The sequence below is a fragment of the Limanda limanda genome, chromosome 18 (assembly GCF_963576545.1).
Source record: "Limanda limanda chromosome 18, fLimLim1.1, whole genome shotgun sequence".
Lineage (NCBI taxonomy): Eukaryota > Metazoa > Chordata > Actinopteri > Pleuronectiformes > Pleuronectidae > Limanda > Limanda limanda.
This window is the reverse complement of record NC_083653.1, coordinates 5212720-5234362: the sequence shown is the minus strand read 5'-3', so window position 1 is coordinate 5234362 and position 21643 is coordinate 5212720. Positions and strand designations below refer to the sequence as shown.

General features: G+C 45.0%; 1 protein-coding gene across 1 annotated transcript in view; it reads right to left on the bottom strand.

Annotated features, from left to right (window-relative positions):
• Positions 1 to 712: 712 nt before the first annotated feature.
• The window catches only part of susd6 (sushi domain containing 6), a 29807-nt gene continuing 8876 nt past the window's right edge, over positions 713 to 21643 (bottom strand). The window contains exons 3-7 of the mRNA XM_061091141.1: positions 5723 to 5917; positions 5032 to 5226; positions 4754 to 4892; positions 3197 to 3672; positions 713 to 3054 (exon numbers count right to left, since the gene is read on the bottom strand). Of these exons, the coding sequence (XP_060947124.1) occupies positions 3029 to 3054; positions 3197 to 3672; positions 4754 to 4892; positions 5032 to 5226; positions 5723 to 5917 (1031 nt within the window). The 3' untranslated portion in view covers positions 713 to 3028. The remainder of the gene's footprint in view (positions 3055 to 3196; positions 3673 to 4753; positions 4893 to 5031; positions 5227 to 5722; positions 5918 to 21643) is intronic.

The following is a 21643-nucleotide window of genomic DNA, read 5'->3' as shown; positions in this document are numbered from 1 at the left end:
TACTATTAATACACAGTACAATTCTACTACTACAATACTACCACTACTACAATACTACTACTACTTCGTATAATATAGCTTTGTAGAGAAGCTACTGCTTTGTAAAGTTCAGTAGCATAAATAATAAAACAGATTCTGGGAAATCACCTTTTAATCCAGAAAAAAATCTTTTGAAAATGTTAAAATAAATATTTAAAGTGTTTTTGTAAGTCTGTTGTTTTAATATGCTACACCTTTACTCCCTCATTTATTCATTCTGGTGACAAATCACCCTGAGTTTAATTCAAAGAGCAGTTTGGAGCCAGTTAAAAACATGAAAATCACTAAAGATGACCTTTGTCCAAAAGTACACACACACTTCCTGTTTGGATTGGTAAATGATCCACTTGACTTTGAACTGATGGAAGTAAGATACTGCAGGATTTTAAAGTTATATCATATCAGGTAAAGTGGATTTACTGTAATGTTTTTATTGTACTAACATGAATGTCAGGCACACAATGCTTTATAACTGTGATGTTGGTGACACAGTGCTGGGAAATATTGAACAGAAGCAGGATTCCCTTGGTTCAGATCTTCCAGGATCTAATCCAAAGGAAAAGGGATCCCATTATTTTTGACATGTGGTTAAACATCGTCCTCGTTGGTACTGGAAACTTTCAGTCAGAAAATGTGAGTGAGAATTCCACGGCAACACAAACGACACATCATCTTCCACATTCAAAAGAAAGCTTTAATTAGAAAGTTATATACACACTGTAAAATTAAATTAAACTTTATACAAATATTAAATTACTATCTTCACACCCACTGCCATGTACAGAGGAGAAACCAAAGCTGAAAGTGTTGAAACTTAAGAATCAGGATGTGTACTTTGTTTAACCTGTGATTTTCAGGGACGCAACACCGTACAACAGTGCTTCTGAACGCAAGGTTAATTTGTGTTTTCTTTCCTTTCTTTTCAATCCCATAATATTTTTAATGCCTTGTAGCAAAAGAGAAGCAAAGGAAGAGTGAAACATAGGTGCTCATAGGTTCATCATCATCATCATCACCACCATCATCATCATCACAGTAGCTGGAAACGCTATGGGGAGGATAAAAAAGGACGGACATTCGTTTAGTCGTGTCCACAACAGAAGTAAAACTCATCGATAAATACACAAAGACAGTTTTATGCATAGAATAGAAAAAACAGAGTAAGGCCATTGGAAAGAAACAGAACACTTTGCAGTTTTGTAAAAGCAACCAACGCGGAGGCTTACGATTATACATTTGAAACAAAAGAAAAGAAAAAAAGAACATGTACAAGTCTAAGGCAACATTCTGCTTGCATGAATAACGGAGCCGCGAATTCAAAATAAAGTCGAGAACGGAAACTCAGACCAGTTGTTGAGGTTTTTTTTAAAGCTCAAAAAGTGATTCTCAGGATCCATCCGAGTCATGCTGTTCCCACGGTGACCAGCTCGACCACCAAAAGCTATTCAAGTGAGAGGGCGACTCCTTTCAAAATGACATGAAAGTATGTGGTGGGGGTTGGGTGGGGGGGGCGGCCATAATGGCAAAACTTTCATTTTTATTAATATTATTTCACCGCAACCAGTTGCAGTGGTGTCGATGGTGAACACAGAAGTGGAGACAGGGTCTTCAGCTCAGTGTGAAGTCGGGCGTGTTCCTCTACGGAGACGTCAGGCCAGTCAGCAGAAAACGATAAATATTCTAGTTTCGCGAGCACATGAATAATACACACGTTGTGTAGCGGACGTGTTGCCTGAAGTGACGCTGGTTTGTTCATATGACTTTATTCGATGCTGGGAGGGATTTCTTTCTGTGGTGAAAAGACGGGGACGTTGTGAATCCGTCCTCTGGTGCGACGAGAGGCAAATCAGGAAGCGGCAGCAACCAGGACGACCATAAGAGGACATGTCGTCTCCTGCCGAGCTCACACGCACACACAGACACACAACTCAAAACAGAGCCACACACCAAACAATAAATACAGTGGGGGAATGGGGGGGGGGTAAACACAAACAACCTTTGGGTTTAGTCATGTGTCCGGTCACCAAGTTCACACGCGTCCTTTTCTCCTCAGCTTCCAAAAACTAAATGTGACATCGTGTCTCCGTCTCTTTGAACGAGCGACGACGTGGAGCACAGCCCTGGAACCCAAACACAGATCAATCCCGCTCATGCAGCGGCGGCGGCGGCGGCGCCCTCCAGACACCGGCTGCATCCGGCAACAGAGAAGAATCCCCACTAATCCATAACGCTTGCCTGCCGACCGGGCGCACAGATAAGCTACTGGAGAGACGGAGGAGGCGTCATGCTTCGTTCAGACTGTTCCGTGACAGCGACGGCTAAGAACAACATGCAGCATTCACCAGAGAGGGCCGCAAAAACAAAGATAACCCAGCCCCGTCACTCACAACTTTTCAAGTACAGCGGGAAGACGATTCTGATTCTGAGCGCCTTCAGCGTCAGGAGCGAACATCTCAAGTTTTTTTTTTCATATATTTATATATATCTGCAGTGAACCCGGATTGAGTCGACACGTCTGGATTGCGAGCAATGTTGATATAGATGATTACACCTGGGAGGAGGCAAGTGTATTGTGATACGAAGCCTCTAGGTTACAAACCATGACTCGGTTTGCATGTTTTTCTCATATACAGGATCTACAGGATTCATGTTGAACTACAGCCGCTTGTGTTTGTCTGTAGTTTGATCCAGTAGCTGATTCCAGTGCTGCTCCGTCACCGCTGGTGGTGCAGTGACTGTTGGTTGTTGTTGGCTTTGCTCTGTATGGGTAGCATTGGTAGAAGAGGCTGCGATGGGGGGGGGGGGGGTAATGGGCATAGTTCGAGTCTTTATCACTGCGTTGTGGGGGTGGTAGGTTGTCAGCCACAGTCAGTTCTAGTCAGCAGTGAGAGAGAGAGAGAGAGAGAGAGAGAGAGAGAGAGAGAGAGAGAGAGAGAGAGAGAGAGCGCAAGGGGCTCCGCTGCTGATGCCGAGAGCCGCCTGGCAGGCTTCATGCTTCCTTCAGCAGGGGGATATCTGCAGGGAGAGACAGCAAACATCAGAACGGAGCAGAGGCTGTGGCGGTTCGGGGCCAAAAAATGTATATCATGGTATAATTTGAAGCTATAGATATAACGCGTAAGCTGATGAATCACAGTATAAAATCATTCCCTCTTACCATCGGAAAAGTCATCCGTAGAGGTCACAGAAAGCAGACTGTTCTGGTCGCTGCTCTCAGAGTCTCTCCGGAGAGGGAGGGGGCCTGCGCATGCACCCCCAGGGTGCTCTCTAACCCATGATGATGACGAAGAGGAGGATGACGAAGAGGAGGGGGCCTGGTGAACCAGCACTGTCTCTGCATGGCGGCGGGAGGAGAAGGAGGAGGAGGTGGATGGCAGACAGAAGTCTAAGTCTCTGTGGTGGCGGGTTCTGCTGGAGCCTTGGCCTCCAGTGGCCCCCTGAGGAAGCCCCTCAGAGAGCACGATGGGCACTCGAGTCTCCGGAGGAGCCGGAGGAGGTGGCGGAGAAGGAGGAGGACCTGATGCAGTGCATGGTCCACCGTTTCCGTACACAGCCTCTTCGTAGGAGGGAAGGGTCACCTGCACACCCTCCACCATGATGGAGGAACTCTGGCCTGTGACTCCCTGCTCCCTCCTGGTGGACAGAGATATAAAGAAGGAGTGAGTCAGACAGGAAGACGAGTGTGGACGAGGTGGGTCGTGACCGTGGCATGTTGCATTCATGAGTGTTGCCACAGCAGAAGCTCTGAGTGGAGGTGATTAGTTTCGATTGTACAAACCTGTTTTAGCAGGCTGCACTTAGCCCTCAGGCCAACCACGCATTAGATACAATCGTTCTGCTCTTTTTAATCACAGAGCCACAGCAGACACATGTCATGGGAATAACCCCTTTCTCTAACTTAACTTTCTCAGGTGTTTAAGACTTGACTTGTAAAACCAGTTCATAACCAAAACTGTCTGAATAACAGGCGTGTCCACGGAAAGAATGAGCAGCCAAATCATCCGTGTTAATGTTTAACGTAGAGGGAGGTAGTTTTACAGCACCAATCATAGAGAGGTCAGCAGTATTCAAGAGCAGGCAAAACTAAAGGTGTACGAGCAGGCTGTTTGAGAAGTGGAGGGCAGATTAAAAATGATCATTTTCAATGTGTTCAAGTGCCGCATTAAAGCCAAATGGAGAACATGCACTCAGAGCAGCAGGAACACTGAAAATACCGTCAATGTTTTTTCTTTTGCTGTTCAAATAACTGCTTCTTACATCTGCAACTGATGCAAACACTAAGAAGTAGATCTGATCGAATCTGAAGAGAACTATTTAAGATGGTGGGGCTCTCATGATACACGTAGCTGTTGATACAAGTCGCTGCTGATTGGGCAACGCCTTGGACACACCCAGCAAACAAGAGAAAACCTACTTGGAAGCCGTTTCCGTGCAAAACATTTGGAGCTTGAATGTGTCCCTAGGTTCAGGGGAGCCGGGAATCGAACTACAAACTCAAGTAACAGCGGATAAACCTTCTGGACCACCTGAGCCTCTCAGGAAGGAGTCAACTGAACAACACAACAGTTCAGACTTACAGCTTCACAGCTCGAAGGCCATGCAACTCAAAGTGTGTGTTTATCAGCTTCGAATCGACAGCAGACACAGTGTACGAGTTAAGATCTCCCGAGTGGAAGGTTGTAACTGAACTCATTGTTATTTGTGTGCATCTTACCTGCTGTGATGGAAGGACTTGAGCTTTGGCTGTACAAGAACAAACAGCACCACTAAAAGCAGGATGAGAGCCACCGAGCTAGCTGTGGATGCCACGATGGACAGAGCCGGGATACCCAGCGGCGAGCTCGGCTCTTTGTCTGAGGGACACAAGGAGAGAGAGAGAGAGAGAGAGAGGAAGTGAGTGTGTTGCTCACTCATTCAGATTTAACATTTCCTGCAGGAGGTTGTGTTATTCCAAAAACACAGATCGGGAACTGGGAATCTGCTGAGATTTACCTTGCGTCAGTCGGCAGCTGATCTGCATGGGGGCGTCCCACTCTCCGTTCTGACAGGTGAGGAACTTGTAATCTCCTTTCAGAGCGTAGCCCTCGTCGCAGAAGTACTCGATGACCGTCTTCTGGGTGAGGCGGGGGCAGGGGGACGGGTGACAGCGGTAGCCACCGTTCTCTGGTTCAGTGGGGGGTGAGCACACTGGGAGGAATGGAGAAGAGGCAATAGAGGGTTTTTTTAACCGTCTCGGCTGCTTGCTGTGTGCCGAAATTGCGTCGGACCATAATTTCTACCCGTGGTCCCGTTTGTTTCCTGTGGTTTAGTAAATGCTGAAATGTCTGTGCTCGCTGCTGCCTCTCAAGGACACTCTCTCCTTCTGTGTTATGATACTGTGAGCTGTTCAACTGATGTGATGTTTCAGTTTTATTGCAGTCGTGTGCGTGCGAGTCCATAAAGCAGGTTTTATTTATACCCTATACACTTTACCAGCTATAACAAGCTGATTTCAGACATGCCAGTATTCATTCTTCTGAAAACAACCATAGAGGGATTTCTATCAGACGACTTTCTAGACGGGTGCACGAGCACAATCAGCCACGAATGACCATTTAAGAAAACAGACAAATTTAACACAAAACAAAAAGTAACAGATGCATGCTCGTGACAGTCCTGTGTGTGTATTTTTAAACTTGCTCACCGAAGCTTCTGAGGCAGCGTGGTGGCTGCTGGGACCAGGCTCCGGAACTGGTACAAATGATAGTGGTGGGTCCATCTGCCGTGAAGCCGGTCTCACAGCCATAGGTCAGCAAGGTGCCCGGGGGGAAGGAGCCCCTGTTGGCTTCGGTCTGGTTCAGCAGGTCTCCGTGCTGCACACCAGGAGGCTGCACACAACCTGGAGACACACAATCGAGTGGAGAGAATTAATAACCGGCTGCTTTGATAGAAGAGTTCAAGGTTTTTGGTGTGAGAATGAGACAAAAGTGAGATAAGAAGCTTCTCCCTTCTCTTCTCTGGCTCTCGGCTGAACCCATGATCAAGGAACGACCCAGCTGCAGGCCCGGAGCCACAATCTGAACCATATTTTAATAATGCAAGGTAACAAGGTAATTACGAAAGGTATGTAAGTAACCTCAGTGGAGTTAAGTCTGCCTCTAGACAGGATGTGCAACATCTTCTTTTTCAATTTATGCAGGGATTTCTGTGTGTTTAAGTCCCGCTGGGGAAACAAGGAGAATGTATCTGAAACGTGACCTGGTTCTTTGAAGAATTATGCACCAATATAATGTGGACTAAACCCGGTATTTACAATTAGTAACGGACTGTTTGTCACAGAGGCAGGATCATAGTCCTACAGCAACAACATCTTTCATCCCATTAATGCGGCGCTGCTGGAATATGGTGAGGTCCCATCATTAAGCTGACACACGCCGTCGGCTGGACTCCTCCACAGGCCAGTTGCCACCGGGTCAAACAACTTCTCACGGGGTGAAACTGTCAGCTTGACAGGCGGAGCAGATAATTAAAGCTCAGAGGTATTGTTATGTGAAACTAGGCTGCGTTTTTACACAGGTGAGCGAGACGGCACTGGATCAGCATGACAGGTTGGGCTGGAGAAGGCTGTGCAGTACAGAGAATATATCTCCGGGGCCTACAGTGGATTAAAATGTCACGGGGGCTCCACAGAGATCTAATTTCTCACTATTATCTCCCACTCATTAAACTGTGCTCATCCCACACCAGCGCTCTCTCTCTCTCTCTCTCTCTCTCCGGCAGGGAGACAGGATGTTCAGAGAGGTTTGCTTACTTGGCTCTAATGACAGACTCAAGGCTCTAAAGACAGGACGGGGCAGAGAACCTGGAGTTAATTGTGCTGTGATGTTCCCATGCTTTTTTTTTTTAATGATTTTGCGATGTCACGCCAGCTGCTGGTGTGCGAGTTTCGTGGGGTTAGTTGCAGCGAGGGGAGCAAATGATCGGAATACGTGCTGCAAACTCCGTCCCCACAGACTCACACACACGCACGCAGATGTTCATAGAAAAACACATTTGGAGCAGAAATCTGACAAGAGCGGAGAATCTAAATCCACAGCCTGACATAACATTGCAGCACCTGTGTAAACTGAGGCAGGACAGCAGGAGGCTGACTTTACTGTGAGTACTGAGCGGTTTTCAGACAAGCATCGAAGTCAAGACTTTGCTGACATTTTCTGGAGGAGCTGTGTGTGAAAACGGAAAAATGTCAGAGTGCGCCCACGTGAGAATACAGCAGGACAATGTCTGAAGAGGGTTGATCATGTTTCTGACACACAACAGGCTTGAAACTGGAGGAAAAAGAATATCTCAGGATGAAAAAACAGGAACCATACACAAGGAAGACTCTGACGAAGACGCCTGTGTTGATATGTGCTGTAAATAAAAAATCATTTCTGCGGCTGAACTTAAATGTCATGTCCTGCCTCCTGCATTCTCTACCCAGGCCATAATCTTCCCACAGATTTTCCTGTTGATGTGAAAGTGCCGATCTGCTGCTGCTGCGTTCGTCAGACTCTGGAAAATGTTCGAACCCAATTATTCGAATAACAGAGACTAACGACCTAATTTTATTACCTCTGATCGGGTTAATCTGTGAAGTGGTTATGCAAGAATTTGGGACCTGGCTTCACTCGAACATTTTTCAGTAATGACTCTAAAGCCCTCTAGGCCATCGTATAGAAATGAAATCTGTCACAGCAAGTGAAGAATTTTCAATTTCTTATCTCTACATCTTTTCTGTCTGATTTATTAAATTGAATCATATGACGTGCGCTGATTTTCCCACCCAGTAACGAGGGGACAAGCATAAGTACAATTTAAACACCCCCCCACAGCGATGAACATTAATAATGCCATCAACGCTAATGACCACACGGCTCATTATTTAATCCTCGGACTGAGTATTTATAAAATCATATTAGCCATGGTCGCCTGTGGTGTCTTAACACTTGCTCGACACAAACAAACAAACATCTTTCCTCCGAGTCTGTTCAGCGATTGAAAGAGGGACTATTTCCACAGCAGCGCCTCTAACATCTTCTAATCTTCCGGGAGAAACGCTGCTCTAAGCTGGTGGCACAAGATTAAATGCAAAATGCAAACACTCAAATGTGCGACCGCCTCTTCACTCACACACACACAAGGTCAACACCCACAAACAAAGAAACTCCCAGGACCAAGTCATGTAATACCAAAGGGTGTGTTATTGAATTCAGCTGGGGACATATTTTGCGTGTGTGTGTACGGAAAATGGAGTTGCCACCTGGTTATTATAGATAAACTAAAAAGCCACAGATGTCAGCCTGCTGTAGAGATGAGGGTTTTGCACCTTCTCCAATTCTATCGCTCTCAATCATAAAATATTTGGTTATATGGCTGCATCTACCTAACTTTCGTTATTGGTTAATCTCTTAATTATTTCCCTAAATAATCAGTTGGTTATTTGTCGTTGAAATAGAAAAGAAACACTTAACAATTATGATGCAAGACAACGAGAAGCAGAAATGAAACTGACTTAAAATGAAAGCACTTTCACTTGAGCAATGTGTTAATCAACTTATCATTTCCGCTGTTCGTTGTTAGTCGTTTCCAAATTTTTTCCAAGGAGACTGAAGAACTTTCACCCTTAAACCTCCTTGTGTTGAATCTCCTTCTCACAAATAAGATTACACCAGCTAATTTGATTAAAGTCAAAATTAGAGCTACAGGGATCAAACCAGCCGATATGAGCTCGCTGCAGAGAGGAGGAGGAGCAGCGAGAAACTGCAGCACAGAAGTGCCAACCTCAGCTTGAGGTAATTTACGTGTAAAACCATTTTGTACAGTTTTTCACTGTTAAATGTTCTTAACTCCCAATTATTGACAACACCATCTGCCCTCAAAGGAGACATACGCTGCTTTCAATGTTTCTTTACTCTGTGTTTTATGTCCATGGAAGTAATATCAATATTTATGACTCGAATACATCGATACTGTTGATCTCACACACAGAAACACAATCTGCAGCGAATCCAGACGCCATTTGACAGCGTGACCTGAGCAGTTGTTCGTTGAGCTGCTTCAGGGCGTTTACAGGCTCCTCTGAGGAGGAGATGGTGCTAATGGAGGTGGTAAAGGAGATGAATTGATGAGTCCCAGTCTGGGAGGCAGCAGGGGACAAAAAGGCCTTAGGGCGCAGTTTAGGACAAAAGCCTTTAGCCAGCAGCCGCCGTTATGATCTTTTGTGAAAGGCTGTGAAGGCAGTCAATAAGAACTGTAGAAGACTGATGAGGGTTAATGGTGTTTCATGAGCTTTAGCATTTTAACTGCTTTATTGTCTCGAGGATTAAGGCATGGGCATGAGTGGACACATTTAACCTTACACATAAACCTCTGCAATCCAGAAGGAAGAACACACCATGAATTTAAAACACTGGAGCCTGTCAGAAGCTGATCCTACGGTCAAAATGTTCTTTCACACTGATTACATCAGACCACATACTTTATGTAAAGGTTCTGCTCGATTAAATATATTTATGAAGGAAGTACTTGAGAGACCAGCTTCAGTTAAAAATAAAAAAAGTACAGCATAATCGGGCTTTAACTTGAGTTATTTATCCAGTACAAGATGTTAAAATACACGCTTGTTCTTTTGGTAGCTCTGAGCAAATCCTCTGTTTATGTTAAGTCATCAGGGAACATCCCTGCATCATCATGTGGTTCGAGGATAAAGTATTAAAATATGGTTACAGGCTTCACACACTCCAGGGACAATTCGTACCCAGAGACCAGGTCACAGAGGACACTGGAGTCCGGTCAAACAAACCATGAAGCCAATTAAATGTCCTTTTTGAAAGTCATGCTTGTTTCAGAAGCGCAACAAACCAGGCTCTCGCTCTCATGCAAGGAAAAACCTTGTGACCTATAGCAACCATGTTCCATCATCAGGAGTTTTCTAAATGTCGTCAGCACTTACTGCTCAGACAGAGGCGCCTACATTCACAGTGTGGTTCAATGGCATTAGAAAAATCTTTACCTGCTTGTAACACTCACAGCCAAGTGCATCATAACATTAACACTGCTTTCAGACATGCACTGAACTCTGCACATCTTCTAGAGGGGCTGTATGCGAGAAGACAAATGCCCGAGTCAGTCTCAAACGTTTCCTTGAACTTTTCTTGAGCAAGAAGGTGCCACAAACAAATAAGAGGCTGATGAAGATGTCAACTTGACGATAAGATTCAAAAGCTTTTGGCGATAAGGACAGAGACCGGCGTCTAGGCTACGAACTGTTTTCCTGTTGTTGTGAATTTGTCTGACCCTGAATATCTCCTGCTGTGTTCTTCATGTGTGAAAGACAAACTCTGGAAAACTTACGGACCCAATTTTCTAAATATTTTCATATGTGAAAACTGGTGTTTTTAACCAACACAAAACTGTGCTGAACTAAACAATGATACCTTTAACAACACACACACACACTTCCCTTGCACACTACATCCCATGAGAGTAGAAGAAATCCAACTCATGCCAGCTTAAAAAGGGAAACTGAAAAATACACATAAAACAAATATGGGAATATGGTTGTTAAATCTTAGAACTCCCACGGGATTACATTTGTCAGAGAGAAGTCAGCTCCTACGTTAGAACAAGAATGTGAGAATTGAGCTGAACTAAAAAAAAACATAACCAGAGAAGACAGGTGAGTGTAAAAATAGTGACTGAGAAGTAGAAAGTAAAAATAATGACAGGAAAATGTGCTTATCTGTTAAAAAAAAAAACTGGCAGAAAACCGAGAGGGGGAGGGGAGAGCCGTGGGAGAGGGTGCAGGAAAACCATGGAACGCTGTGGTCCAGGCCAGGAAGAGACATGTCTTAGCAGGTTAACCAGCAGATCTGTGTGCAAAGCAGAGGCTCTGTACAACAACAATGGGAAGAGGAGGCTGCTCCAGCACATACCACACTCTGGGCTGGGCGAGCACAAACCAAAGGGCTGTTTGAAAAGGAAAGGTGGAGCGCCTGGTTCAGTATCCAGAGATAGTGGAGCAGTAAAAGAAGTACAACCTCGCGGCCTCTCCCTTTTCCCCATCGCCCTCTCGACCCAGATTGAATATTGGCTTAGAGAAAAACACACGGGGAAAAAACCTGATCAAAGCGGTGAGCAACGCCAGAGTGGATTTCAGCACACCATGTTTCGTGCTTATGAGGAAGGGGAGTGAGTCACAGTCAAACACACGCTGTTCTCCCACTGGTCTGATGTTCAGAGTTTGCTCAAGAGAAGCGAGGGGAAGTTTGAAACCTGTCGAAAACAATGACGGAGACACGAGGGGCCTTGTGAAATCACGTGGACATTGTGGGTGAGAACAAGATACTTACATTAAATCTAAATCTACAGATATGTCCAGGAAAATGTTTGCTTTAAATCTGATTATCCCGTGAATATCCACCGAAGACCAACCGGACGCAAGGTTTACTCGAGTTAAATAAAGTGGACACATAAAATCTTCTAGGGGGCACAACTGTGAGCTGATCAAAGTGTTCAATATGCTACAAGGTCGGCGAAATGCTCGTGATGTAGTGGGAGAACTGGGCCAGGGCAGAGCGCTCATGGGGCTGATTGCTAATCCCAACATCCAGCGCCTTAAGGCTGCGCTGGAGGAGCCTTAGGACACGAGTTGGGGGGGGCGTTAAATCCCTTGCCTGACTACGAAGTGTCTTCCTGGCTGTGAATATCTCCCTTTCACCATCTGTTACCGACGGCACTCGCCCGCTAAGAGCTGCAGGGTGGGGGGTGGGTTGAGGAGAACCCTGGTGGGGAGGGGGGGAAGGAATCGGGTTTTAGCCCTGTTTGCCCGGGCAAATTAAAAAATTCTAATTATCCTCCTATTACGAGCTGGGAGCGCTCTCAAGCAGATCTGATAGTGATGACTTCTGCAGCCAGCTGTTTGGTCGCCCCGTAGAACAATAGGCTATAAAACAGGGTGTGTTTCCCACTGTGCACGCGCATGTTCAAGTGTGTCGGGAAGCAGGGGAATTTGTGAATATGTGCTACACAAGGGGGGGGGGGTTGTGTGTTGGATTAAGCTAAAGACAGAGGGGATGATGATGCTCTCTTTGGCCTGGTAAATATGTTTTTCTTGTTCCTTTGTTGGCCGCTCCCTCCGAGTCCTCTGCTGTCGCTGTTGTTGTTTTTGATGATGTCGCTGTCATTTTTGGGGCCAGGGGTGTTTTTGTATTTTGCCACGTTCCAAACTCTCCGACACTAATCCCTGGGATTTTTAGCCAAGCTGTTGTTATTAGAGTGCAATACAGTGCAGCCGGGCCCACGGGTGGGACGGGGATGCAAGGACAGTTCCACATTCATTCCTGCCACTGGTGGATAGTGGGAAGATAAAGAGAGACATGTTTACCTTTATTAACCTGCTGACAGGAAAATGTGAATGTGGTGGGAGCACTAATAAAATCAAACCAGGTTCACTATACTAAACGTACAAAATACAAGGGTATACAATATTCTTTTCAAGCCTTTAATGTTCTATCAGCATCCTATCGTCACACTGGAGAAGAGGAAGTAGAAGAAAATTGCTTGTTCACCCATGTGTCATGTTTCCATAACATCCAAGTCAGAAGCCGAAAACAAATAAAATAACACCAGTGAATTTCTGATTTGATTAAAGTCCTGTTGATAAACAAATACTTTTTGTGGAATTACATATGATAGTTTTAAAAATACAGCCTTGAAGCAGGTCGGCCCTAGTTTGAGTTTGAGTCGGCCCTAAACCCTAGTTTTAAAAGATAACCTAAGAAGATAACATTGATGCAAACTGTTTCTAAGTTCAGAAGCTTTCCACTCTTTGAAGTGAGGTTAAGCCCTGTAGTTCAAAGTGACTAGATTCGTGTACCGTGTAATAAAAGAGCCAAAAGAGGACGATTCTATAAGGTTGGGTAAACTTCAATACGTCGTGAAATATTATGTGATCATGACAAAAGTTCTTTGGCGAGTGGGTGTGGGTTGAAATTAAGTTTCCTGTATTCGCTTTCGTTCTTTCACACTTACATCACAGATACGCTTTCAGTGTGAGACACTTCAAACCGTTTGAAGTGACACAACTCAACACGCTGACACGGGTGGGCGACACCGGGCCGTAACGTAGGACTCTTAATGTCTGGGTGAGCGATACTACCAGTGTCGTGTTCTGCTGTGAGCCGCCTTAGAGGTCGTCATTCAGTCGCACATAAATATCTGCTTTCATATTCTGGCAACTCGTAACAGCTGAGCACCGAGCGAAAAGCGAGAAAGACAACCGAGGCATTCTGTGTTGAAAGGATGTGGGGAAATAAAAAAGGTGGACTTGTACTGCGTGTAGGTTGGACAGAATCCCAATCTTTCCCTAATAAAGGGGGCTGTTGTTGCATCTGCAGGACCTCCGAGAGAAGGTGAAGGGACCGAACAGAGGAAGAGCGGAGGAGGAGGAGGAGGAAAAAGACGAGGAGGATGAAGAACAGGGAGGCAGTGTGATGGAGGTGAAGGCACGTTTATATAAAAGCCTGACTACAAACAGATGCAGGCAGACAGTTATTCACTCTGCAAGTGGAGGTTGCAAGTGTCCCAAAGGGGCTCTTTTGTAAACAGCAGGGCTTTTGTTACTCACTGACAGCCCACACCTCTGTTGTGTGAATGGTCAGGGCCACAGTGGATGAATCGCCGTGTCAGACCGAACAGTGGGCGCTCATGTCATCTCCACACACTCCTACAAAAGGCCAAGCGATGTCCGTATTGTCCACGGACGCCAAAGCCAACAGCGTCACATCTACTGTAAACAGGAAATTGGCCACAAAACACAAGAGTCCGATAGCTGCAGGCCTTCGGAACTGAGCGTTTAGCCGACCACTTGTTTCTCTTCCTGCAGCTGAAACACATGAACAAACACATAATGCACACACCCATGGCGAAGAGGGTCCCTAAAAAGACAAAAACATCCTCCGTGCTCCCCCCCCCCGCCCGTTCGCTCCCTGCTGTTGCGTTTCATTTAGCATGCCACGTGTGCTGCCATTACACCCCATTGTCCCTGCTCACCGAGGGACGGGTCACAATGACAGGTTTAAGCAGCGTGCCTCCGAAAAGCACAACAGACAACTTTGCATTTGAAGGGTTAAATATGCACAAGAGGCCAGAGTGGGTGAGGGCAGGGGGGGAGGGTGGGGAGTACCACCATTGTGTGACCCTCTCCTCAACCCCCTAAAGATACAGGCGTACATACACATGCACTTTCTGCCTTTATTTAACAGATGGGAGGATGTTAGCAGAGGCAAACAGTGAGCTCCACCCCCCCCCCCTTTTCTCTATCACCCTTACTCCAGAGGACAGCTGGGAGGCAGACATTCCTTCTACTCAGCTTTCAGAGGAAAACAAAAGAGTGTGTGGGACCCCTCCTACACACACGTGCATGTGTTCAGACACACACACACACACACACACACATTAACTCCCCCAAAAAAACTGTCAATGCAACTGTGGGCTGATCATATTACAACCGTCCGAGCCCGCCTGCCCGCAGAGATGTGTAGGGCCGGGCCTCGGAAATTTGTTGAAGGTGAAAGTTGGGGAGATAACCCCGACCCCTGGTGAAGACACTGTTAAGTCTTGCTGTAAACGAAATGGAAATTTTAAAAACTGCACTGAGACAAAAAAAGCTTCAGCTGCAGCTGGCTGCTCTTTTCGAGCCAACTTATCTATCTCAACCTATCCGGCACGCCTGGGTTGTTCGTTGAGCAGGTTCATTGCAATAGCACAGCACGTACTGTACTACAGACACCACAGTGGCTGCGGGGGGGGAAAGGAGCAGCCACATTGTAGAGAGCAGGAAGACTTATTTGGGTTATGCTAACACAGAGGGATGTAGGATTATGCAAAACCCCTTGAGGCAGAGAAGACAAGAGACTGTCCTACATTGTAAATAACACCTCCAGTGATCCAACAACACAGCCATTGTTGCAGCTCAGTGTTTGTCCATCATCATTCTTATGAAGCACAACTGGACTTTGATGGAGCAACTGCTCGAGCAAGTCCCTCCACGAGTGAACAAATGGTGCCGAGCATCAGAGGCCGGTTTAACACTCGCAGCCTGTTCTGCTGAGAGAAGAGGAATGCCATTTGTTGTCGGTGCCGTGCTTCCCATTAATTACCTTGACTGTGTGTCGGCCTGTGCTCAGCCCCTACATGCCCCGCTGCCACTCGTTTTTTTAACTCTCTCACTCAAACAGATTGGCCATGGACCATTAGGAGGACCAGGAGAAATCCAGCTGCATCAATGGACTATACTCAGGTGCCAGACAGAGACCAGTCAAAATATTCCCAAGAAAATATAGCAAGCCTGGGCAACTATCTACTTTCCTTTTAATAATAGAATAATAATAAGATTCTGAAAGTTAATTTGAAGTCAAAAATACAACATCTTAGAATAAAGTCCATGGACAGTGTTCCCAACAAATACTGTTGATCATAGAGGTGGATTCAAAGTACAGTTTATATTGCTGACTGGAACTCCAACACAGCAAACTGTTTCTGGACATAAAGATATGAAACTTTGTCGTCATCCAATCTCCGGACATGACGCCCGTCAGCATGAACAGACAAGTTAACTTCACAACTACTTCTGAGTAACTTGTAAATGTGCAAGAGTGAAAGGAGAAGTAAGCAAAACAATACAGTTACTGACTCATACATACTAAAATAATTGTTGTAGCTCGTTAAGCTTCAACTCAAAAAACATCACAAGGTAGCAGCACGTTCCAGGTTATTCTAAAATGTGTCAACTAGGTTATTAATAAAGTTGTGGCTCAATGCCAACTGACTTGTGAAGTAATTATGACTTCGGCCCACACATAGAAACCCAAGCTGTTAGCGATAACATGTTAAAAACAAGCTGTTATTAATTAAACAGGAACTCGATATTACTCTAGTATCACTATCTGTTGGTATTATTTATTAATAAAAAACACCTAATTTGCTGAGAGTTGTTCATATGTCTCCATTTCTTTGTTGATTGAGTTTTCTGGAGCATTTGAATGCTGAATACAAATACAAGGATTCATTTATTAATCCAATGTCCTGTACAGACAGATATGCAAATGAATACAGACAAGACATACAGAGACAGGCAGACTTTTCATAAATCCTGACACAATTATCCAAATGGATGCCAGTGAAGCCTGTACAAAGACCTTCACCATTTGTTTCAGATGATGTAATACGGACAGAGGGCATTAGAGTGGAGATAAGCCAACTGGCCACTATACATCTCCATTTAATGGGCTGGATAGTTTCAGGTATGGGAAGATAGACAACAAAGAGAAAAACACCAAATAATAAGATACAGTAGGTGTTAATTAGAAGATCTTGCAGGAAAATTAGAACCGTGTGACTTGTGCAACATAATGGCGTTTGAAACTGACTTCTAGCCATGTGAAATGAGTTGTAGGACATTAGGGAAGACAGACTGTTTTGGTGGGGACCCAGGTCGAGGCCTATGAATCAGACAATAATGAAGTATCCTTAAGCGAGGCACCTAATCCCTTCCTTCCAGGGGTGTTGTTCTGAATCCAACTATATGCCCTGACTTCTCTCTGGAGGATGATCAGGAATGAATCATGAATTGTGGTGTGTCATAGCCTCTCGTCTACTGATTCACAATCTCTACTAGGCAGCCATTGAACTTGAAATGGACTAAAAAACCAGAAGTCAGTTGTGGGACAATTTCTGTAGAATTGCAGTCGGGTAAAGAGAAACAGCTGCACAACGCCTCCACCCATGACAACACAAGTGTGTAAGGATCACCCTGCCCTTCCCCATATCTCAATAGTAGCATGTTTCTCATCACATGTGGTCTGCTTTAATTTGCTGTCATTTTTGCTGTGTTTAAGTATTAATGCACTTTGTGAAACGTGTTGAACTAGCACATCTTTCCATGAGTTTGTGATGAAGATAAAGTTGCATTAAGAGTAAAAGCTGAATCAATATTCCCCCAATTTCTACGGCCTCCACACAGCCTGGACATGTCGAGTCATGAAAATACGCCTTTACACTCCAGTGGAGCAGCTGATAACCATGCTTACTGATAGACAAAATTAACAAAACTGCTGTTGTGTTTGACCTATCACTATCATGCAGGCAGCTAAAGAAAAAGCATGTAAATGTTTTCAAAAGTCGTGAGATAAGGAGCTTCCCTTCATGTGGTACGACTCCACTGTTCTGTTGCTCACAGTATTGCACGGGGTGGATGTGTCAACAGTTGGCCAATTCAGCATGTGTGTAGGCTGCTGTGTGTGCCTCATGTGTGAGCCGCTGAACATGTTTGAACATGATTCGGCTGTTGACTAATGATGTGACGAAGACATCGGCCCACACTGTTTCAGTGGGCCTGAAAAACACATCAAAGCAGTGAGAAAGGAGGGGGGGGGGAACCGAGAGACAGACGAGACTGGGACAGAATAGACTTCTTTTTTTTTAAAGACAAAAAAAAAGAGTAATTGAGGGAAGCAGCGTGACAATGCAAATTACAAAAAAAGTACAGCACAACACAGGTGATAAAACAGAAAGGAAGCACAGATTCATATCCAATGAATAAAAGACTGAAAGAAAGGACAGAAGCAAAAGCAACAGAAGACAGGAGAGACTGGGGGATATATTTAGCAGGTCATTAGTCAGAGATGTCCTCTACTCAGCAGGCTGGTCCCTCCGATGAGGCCCTTTGGAAATCATTATGACTGCCTGCTGCTTCAGACAACCACACACATATCACCGGGAAAATAATTTACAAGCTGCCTCTCCTCTCCTCAGCCTTAATGTAGCTTCAGAAATAATCCTCAAGTTGTGGAGAGGCCCCCGAAAAACAAAGCTTTGAACTACTCAAAGTGACATGGTGTTTTTATTGACTACTTTTAACATTACATTGGTGGCATTAGCATGAACATTTCTGGATGTTTTCACAGATTTCCCAGAGAATACTTCATAGAAATTGATGCAAAAAAAAGTCAGGCGTATTTAAGGGAGTGATATCTACGAGTCTGTGCAATTTGGTGCAGCTTGATTGGATTAAAGGAGCCTGTCGGGCCTTGGCGGAGGTATGTGCTCTTCTGAGTGCATATCTAGTTTTGTGCGTTATCAGATTTGGCTGCCGGTGTGAAATATGCCGTCGGTGCCACCACTCCCTGCTCTGACACTTATTAACCTTGAACACAGCGCCTCTCACCAGTGGACATGTATCAGCGTGTGGCCAGAACCTCACACACACACACACACGCTGCACACTGCATGTAGCAGGACAAAATGTTAAACCTTACATCCCAAAATCCGTAAAATCAACGAGCAGTAATGGGATTTAAAACAATGAAAATCACACGATGAGCTTAGTGTTTGCAGGCAGGTGGGCGCGATGTGAAGATAACTGGTAATCCGGGCCATCTGGGATCTTCTAAAAATAATGGAACTGTCCGGTCAACTGTTAAGAGTCAGCGAAATTGTCTCGCGTCGCCTGTCTGCACTGCGGTATCCGTTTCCATGGAGCTTTTCTTTCTCAGGTCAGGCGTTGAAAAAATAAAGAAGTCTGCCTTTAGGGCTTGATTGGTTGGGAGAGCAGTTTCGAGGACACGGGGTGAGAGCAGAGAGCGACTGCTCAAGTGATCAACACGCAGGTAATGAAAGAGAGAGGCCGAACGATTCGAGCAGGCCGCCGCTAATGGGCTCCGGTTGCACCTGGAAGATTGGAGCTTTAAAGAAAGACGACGAGAGAGAGGGTGAGAGCCAGAGAGAGAAGGGGGGGGGGGAGGACAGAGACATCATAGAAACGGGGCTGTGCTGTGCTCAATATACCGAGCCGCACAAACACGCACACACAGAGTGAGTTAGCAGTCCTAATTGCAGACTGGTGATCTAGTGGAGCTACAGCTCGCCGTGGTTTGGTCTGTGGCTTCCAACGCGGCCCCTAAAAGCCCTCTTTGTTCTCACGTTTCAGAGACGAGCCAGTAGCCAATGTGTTGCTTTGCTCCTTCTTCTAAACGCCTTGCTAACAGGCCTTCGGGGGACTGTTCTAGTTAATTGCACAGGACCTACTGCAACCCCCCGTCCCCACTGGATTTCACTGTTTGTAAACCCGGCCTTTCTAGCAAACTTTCTGCAAGGACTGGAACACAAAGGCGATCAGGCCGACTCGCTCACCGTCACTTTTTTTGTTGGCACACACCATTTTGTTTGGCTGCAGGAGAGGTTTTTTACAGTGGGAGAAGAGTCCAAACAGTTTCAGGGGAGGCTCAGTGAATGGGAGTGAAAAAATAATGCAGTTATCAAAGGACGATCTTAGGAAATAGCCTAAATGCAAGTGATTTGGTATTACGAGGTTAGAGGGCAACTTTACTGTTTCACACTTTCCCAGAGGCCAGAGGGAGAAACTGATAAATGCCTTTAGACTGACCTGTTTTCTTATAATTGGTTTAGTTTGAAATTATGTCACAGCTACTGTACATAAGGCTCTTTGTTTCGTACTGTAGTCCATTCATGTTCCTGACACTTTCTGGAGCGGCTGTGTGTATGAGAACGAAAATGTCCAAGCCAGTTGTTGTGGACATTTCCCGGAACTTTCCTAAGGTGGGATGTTGGGGCACCTCTTTCTATTCCTTGTCTACGAAGAGGCCCTCAGTCTCAGACTTTGAAATCCCCTTAACTACAAGTTCCTAGGACCACAGCGGTTTGAAGATTGCCAGAAGTAGGGAATGGCTCATTCAGATATTTTCCTCTGTGGTAAGAGCAGTGACGCTATGCTAGCCACTAGAGACTCCTATATCATTAAAGAGAGAAAGGAGGGAGTCTTGTTCCCGAAGCAACTCAACATTAAAGGAAACATCCTTGAACTGGTTACACACACTGATTCAAGAACAGCCAAAAACAATGGGCTCTGTCTGCAATAGAACTCTTTTCCGACAGAGAGGAATGCATTCAACTCGAGCCAAGAATAGACAATCGATTGTCAAAAACAAACAAAAATCTCAGAGGAAATTAGAAAGGCAGCTCTCTGCTCCCGTCCTTGCTCTCCTCCCCTTTCCCTCCGCTCTTATTCTTTACCCTATGACTCTACTTCTTCTTCTTCCAGGCCCAGGGAAAGCTATTTCCCGTTCTCACACATGTTCATACATAAACGTCACTCCCTCACAGAGCACACAGCGGGCTTGTTTGTGGGAGACTTCTGGTCCTCGCCGACGCCTTTCATGTACAGCTTTAACTCAACTTCAGAGGACAATGGGTTTCCAGTGGGCATCACATATCTATTTAACTGGACCTACAAGGAGGGCTAGTGTTTTTCTCTCCCTGACATTTGACACTATTAGAGCCGAGAACTCTTGTATGATAACGTGAACAGTTCCCATCTTTACTCTTTTCAGTTCTGACTCACTGTCTGGGCCAACTTCCTCCGAAACATACCACAAAGACTCACTGTGAAGCGCTGACATCACATTAGGAACTGTGCTCTATGCAGCCAACATCAGTGGAATGTCAGATACACTCTGAAGAGACTTGAAACAAGTGAATATTTGCACCGTGCCCTGAAAATCCTCCAGACTGATGCTATTTATCCTCAGCGTACACAAACACTGAGGTGCTGCTTTGTAGCTGTGTGTGTGTTTACCGACACTCGGCTTGAAAGCAGAGGATGCTTTGTTTAGCTTGTTGCTACTTTCAGAGAATAAGAAGGGTCCTGAATCATGAACGAGTTTGTAATCACACACAGTAATCGCAAACACAAAGTTGAGGGAGCCATTGGCATTAGCTCAGCAGAAACCCGGCCGCTAATCTTGTTTACAATGAACAGCTGAACGCCAGATAAAAGAGACACGACTTGGACAGTGATTGGTTCTAAAAATACCTCGGCTCTGGAAGGTTTTATAACTACGTCCTATCAGGGCGTATCACAGGTGAAATAAATTGTTGTCCTGACCTTTCTACAAAGAGCACAACACCACTGGCACAGAGGTTTAAAGCTAAGAAGAAGCTAAATGAAGGAGCAAAGAGTCTCAACCTTTACAGTTCATCATTAGGACAGCAACACAAACCTCCACCGAGCAGAAGTAGAGGTTTGATGCTGCTCTGTGCTGTTCCTTTGGTCTCTGGAGCGGAAGCGCTAGTATGCAAATGCTGCACACTGTATTTTTTTAGTATCCATTTCTATTCGTGCCACTCACTACCATTTGTATGAGTCTGGAATAAGCTTGTCAGCAGTGATGAAATTTCATATTCATGAAAAGTTCCATAGCAATTTCCATCCTGAAACACGTCGAGGGATATGTGAATTATGTATGTTGAGCTGGAGAGAGGCCGGTGAAGAGGAGAAGTAATAACATGCCGGATTTTAAAAACTTTAAAACGAGTGCATCTCCTTAGTGGTAATTTGTCTAAAATCAAGAATTAATTTCATACTTTCATACAGTAAACGCTGCAACTCACTTCTTGGTTGATATATGAAATATTACACTCACACATCATATTTATTTCCTTAAAGTTTACCCTGAAACCTTAAAATTAACCACTGGTGTTATTAAATATACTGTCACTAATTTTC